Below are 5,277 nucleotides of genomic sequence, written 5' to 3' on the forward strand. Positions count from 1 at the left end.
TATAGTATGTCAAAATATTCATAAAACGTCATAGTATAGTATGTCGAAATATAATAGAAAAGTCATAGTATAGTATGTAGAAATATTCATAAAAATGTCATAGTATAGTATGTCGAAAAAGTTAATAAAAAGTCATAGTATAGTATGTCAAAATATTCATAAAAAAGTCATAAAAAGTAAACGTCATAGCATAGTATGTCAAAATATTCATAAAAAAGTCTTAGTATAGTATGTTGAATAAAGTCCTAAAAATTAAAAGTCATAGTGTAATATGTTGATATATATACATAAAACGTCATAGTATAGTATGTCAAAATATTCATAAAAAAGTCAGAGTATAGTATGTTGAAAAAAGTCATAAAAAGTAAAAGTCCTAGTATAGTATGTCGAAATATTCATAAAAAAAGTCCTAGTATAGTATGTCAAAATATTAATAAAAAAGTCATAGTATAGTATGTCCTAAAAAGTCATAAAAAGTAAAAGTCATAGTACAGTATGTCGAAATATTCATAAAAAGTCATAGTATAGTGTGTCAAAATATTCATAAAAGCGTCATAGTATAGTATGTTGATAAAAGTCATAAAAAGTAAAAGTCATAGTATATTATGTCAAAATATTCATAAAAAAACATAGTATAGTGTGTCAAAATAATCATAAAAAAGTAAAAGTCATAGTACAGTGTGTAAAAAAATTGATAAAAGAGCAAAAGTCATAGTATAGTATGTCGAAATATTCATAAAAAGTCATAGTATAGTATGTCGTAAAAAAATCATAATAAGTAAAAGTCATAGTATAGTATGTCAAAATATTCATGACAAAGTCATAGTATATAGTATGTTGTAAAAATCATAAAAGTCCTAGTATAGTATGTCGAACAAAGTCATAAAAAGTAAAAGTCATAGGATAGTCTGTCGAAAAAAATCATAAAAGAGTAAAAGTCATAGGATAGTGTGTGAAAATATTCATAAAAGTCATAGTATAGTCTGTCAAAAACAGTCATAAAAAAGTAAAAGTCATAGTATAGTATGTCAAAATATATATAAAAAAAGTCATAGTATAGTATGTCATAAAAAGTCGTAATGGAAATGTAATAAGTTGTATCTGAGATACTGCATTAAATACTGTAAAACACGGTATACTCCTACATTTTGTCCACCCGTCCAATAACAAAAGGGACAGACAGAGGACGGATATCTTCTTACCCTCCAGAACTGATGGGAACCTCCGATTCATGGTGCTCCTGAAATCTGCAGGTGGAGTAATTAAAATGGAGATTAATTCAGAAGATCTAAGTCCCCCAAACACGGGGTTGAACGTGCTTCAGCACTTGTCGAGCATTGATTATTTTATCGTAGCATTTTCCCGACACCTTGACTGTTGTTCATCCTGTGAAACAGAGAATACGCTCCGAAGACGCCCAGCAGCTCCAGAGCGATCACTCCTTTCATGAGTTTTTTGGCCAGAGGCTCCAGAGGTTTGGGAGGCATCTGAGGAGACGTCAACACAAAAAAAAAACACACTTTACTGACATCAAAGAGATGATAATGATACCAAATGATGAATAATAATGATAATGTAACCCATGATAAGAATGCTACCGTAGGGCTGGGACGATTAGATTTGTATTGCGATTTTAATGTATTGCGATTCAATCAGGGGTGTGTTACTTTTGGTGGGGGGGGGGGGGATGGGGGGGTTCCTCTCTATTAAATTCAATTTTATTTATAGTATCAAATCAAAACAACAGTTAGCTCGAGACACTTTACAGATAGAGTAGGTATAAAACACACTCTATAATCAGAATCAGCTTTATTTTGCCAGGTATGAGGACACATACGAGGAATTTGTCTTTGGAGCATCGTTGCTCACAATGGGCTAACGCTTACACAAACAACCAAAACAATATATACACACACTAATATACACACAATATTCCCATTCTCTAAAAAGAAACAATATAGAGGCATGAGTGCAATAAAAAAATATTTAAATGTGGAGCATATTACAAAGGATACTGGGATAAATAGTATTACGTTATTATATTACAATATGAACAGTAATGTAAATGGACTGCTCTTGCATAGCATATTTCTAGTCTTAACGACTATTCAAAGCGCTTTTACATAGAATAAGAACCATTCGTACACTGTGGTTGAGACACACAACAGCATCGGGGGCAACTCAGGGTTCAGGTTCAGTGTCTTGCCCAAGGACACTTCGACATAGGACTGGGGATTGAACCACCAACCTTCCGATTGGCAGGCGACCGCACCACCACTGAGACATTACGTATCCAGCTCTGCATTCATTCTTTTTCACCATGGTGTGAACGTTAATTAAGTTTGTGAAAGATTATTAGAGGGACCGCAATGTCTGTTTGTGTTGGTTTTACACTTCTACCCTTTTGTATAATCAAAAACATCACATATTATCGTTTGTAAAACATCTAGACTTCCACGTGCATTAGACAGATAGTCTTTATTATTTTATTATTATTAACCCTGACCACCCTCTCCACCCCACACTGGTCCAACGGAGGAGCAGCTTCTCAAAGAGGCTCCGACAGTTTAAATGCCGCACGGACCGCTACAGGAAATCATTCCTACCACAGACAATAAAACTCTTCAACACTTCATCCCTGGTTGCTAGATGACACTCAATCATCACCACAATATTGCAATAAGGGCAACCGGAACGATTGGTTCATTTACATTTTTTTAGCATACTTATATTTAAACAGTTGCACATTTAGTTTTTTCCGATCTTGTATATACTTAAATATTTCTTCTTACATTCTTATATTTTATTCTTATATTTTGTTATAATAATTATTATTTCATGTATATTGTATGTATGTATATTTTGTGTGCTGCTGTAACACTGTAATTTCCCTTTTTTTTTTTTGGGATCAATAAATATCTATCTATCTATCTATCTATCTATTATTAGACAAACGGTCCATAAAAACAACAACAACAAAAGGATACACAAGGCAGACACCACTTAAACATGACAGCTCTCATAAGGGGGACTGGTAACGCAAAGCACTGAACCTCGGGTCAATAAGATGTGAAAAGACAGAGTTACCACACAACTATAAGAGAACTGGGAATGTGACACAACATGTTAGCTACTAGCATCTTAGCTACTAGCATCTTAGCTACTAGCATCTTAGCTACCAGCATCTTAGCTACCAGCATCTTAGCTACTAGCATCTTAGCTACCCCGCATCTTAGCTACTAGCATCTTAGCTACTAGCATCTTAGCTACTAGCATCTTAGCTACCCCGCATCTTAGCTACTAGCATCTTAGCTACCCCGCATCTTAGCTACCCCGCATCTTAGCTACTAGCATCTTAGCTACTAGCATCTTAGCTACCCCGCATCTTAGCTACTAGCATCTTAGCTACCAGCATCTTAGCTACTAGCATCTTAGCTACTAGCATCTTAGCTACTAGCATCACTAGTTATCGAACAGTTTCAGCCTGCATGAATGAACCTTGAACGGTGTCGTGTACTTCATGTTTACGTCCTGTTACTCTTAAGTAAACTCACCTTCTAATCCACGGTGGAGAACAATAACTGAACAAGTGTTTAGCAATACATTAAAACAGTAAAAAGTGTTGAAATAACGCAAAACCTTTGCTAAATGCCCTTGTGTTTTACAAGCGAAGCAATGTGTTACGGTGCAGTACGGAAGCTGGTTGGAACAAACACGGAATTAGCGACTTTTTTACATTGAAATTACATTTAGTGGGATTTTTGGACAAGAAAGACAAAAACTAAACACAAAGCGAAAAAAGGAAAAACGCAAGACAATTACTATATAATAATAATAATAACTAATAATCAGGGAGTGATATACATACATAAATAAATACAAAATCTACAAATAAAATATGTAAATGAAAAATGGGAGTAAGTGAGGTAATAGAGGGTGAAAGTTGATAGTGATTCAATTTAAGCTATCGCATTAATGTAACAAAATGACGTACCATTAAATAAATTCTATATTATATATTGTTGTCGTTAATAGGCTTACTATTATTATTCTCCTATCATTCTTCGTATAAAAAACACAATAAGTTCATTCAAATGTATGTCATATATGTATGTTTGTGTTATAATATATGCAATAAGTATTTTATGTGACAAAAAAACATAAGGATCAGCTGTAGCTGCGGGAGCCTGCCGGTAGGTGTCAGTGTGGTTTCAGATGGGAGGAAAGTCCAGTTAACAACTTTTCACCAGCAGAAACTCAAAGTGAAGACACGTGTTCACCTGAGAAGAGTCTGCAGGTAAAAAAAACTCAAATCATTGGTCAGTTAGAAAAAATAAAACTCAAATCATGTGCAAGAAGCCAAATAATATAATTACATTAAGACAACATAGTATAAACTTTTGTTAATCACCAGAGGGAAAATGCAGGTGTTGCACCAGCACAAGGACAAATCTTGTCCTACTTCTTAAGCTCAATAAAGTTGTGAGCAGTTCCTGCAGCACTGCTGTTACTCCGCTGTGAAAACTAGAGGCCGTTACAGACCGACTGATTGAACTGGTTATGATGATCAATTCAACCATCGTTGTAAGGGTTTACACACTCTCAGGGTTAAATATATACAAGTTGGGAATGCAAAAATGTGCAACTGCTATTTAAGCAGTTGCACATTTTTATATTTCCAACTTTTAAATATTGAAGTATTTGTTCTCATATTTTATCCTATTATTATTTTGTGTATATTGTATGTATGTATATCGCATCTTAGCATTTCATTTATATTTATATTCTGTGCTGTGGGACTGATGTTGCTGCTGTAACACTGTACTTTCCCATTTTGTTGGGATTATCTATCTATCTATCTATCTATCTATCTATCTATCTATCTATCTATCTATCTATCTATCCACTATATATATCCATCTATCTATCTATCTATCTATCTATCTATCTATCCACTATATATATCCATCTATCTATCTATTTATCTATTTATCTATCTATATATCTATCTATTTCTTCGATTCTAGGATCAGACGTTTAGGGGGGCCCAGCCCCTTATGAGAACGGGACACAGTGCCATGCAAAACCACCTCTGATTGGCCAAACTAAGCTTCTGTAACTGTTTCCTGGACGAGGTTACAGGAGCACGGCATCGCTGGCAGCAACACAGGATATTACAGTTTATATCACAGTCAGTGACACCAAAATGGCAAGGATCCTTCTCAATTGCTTCGCTCATTTCTCGAAACAGACCGGACGTTCTCAACACTCTTGGTG

The 5,277-nt window shown here is 34.6% G+C and overlaps 1 protein-coding gene across 1 annotated transcript in view; it reads right to left on the reverse strand.

Annotated features, from left to right (window-relative positions):
• LOC117961048 (protein CEBPZOS-like) overlaps positions 1-3,693 on the reverse strand; it is a 5,861-nt gene extending 2,168 nt beyond the window's left edge. Inside the window, exons 1-3 of the mRNA XM_034899417.1 lie at positions 3,555-3,693; positions 1,370-1,487; positions 1,203-1,247 (exon numbers count right to left, since the gene is read on the reverse strand). Coding sequence (XP_034755308.1) covers positions 1,203-1,247; positions 1,370-1,487 — 163 coding nt within the window. The 5' untranslated portion in view covers positions 3,555-3,693. The remainder of the gene's footprint in view (positions 1-1,202; positions 1,248-1,369; positions 1,488-3,554) is intronic.
• Between the last annotated feature and the right edge of the window lie 1,584 nt (positions 3,694-5,277).

This window comes from Etheostoma cragini, chromosome 18 (genome assembly GCF_013103735.1).
Source record: "Etheostoma cragini isolate CJK2018 chromosome 18, CSU_Ecrag_1.0, whole genome shotgun sequence".
Lineage (NCBI taxonomy): Eukaryota > Metazoa > Chordata > Actinopteri > Perciformes > Percidae > Etheostoma > Etheostoma cragini.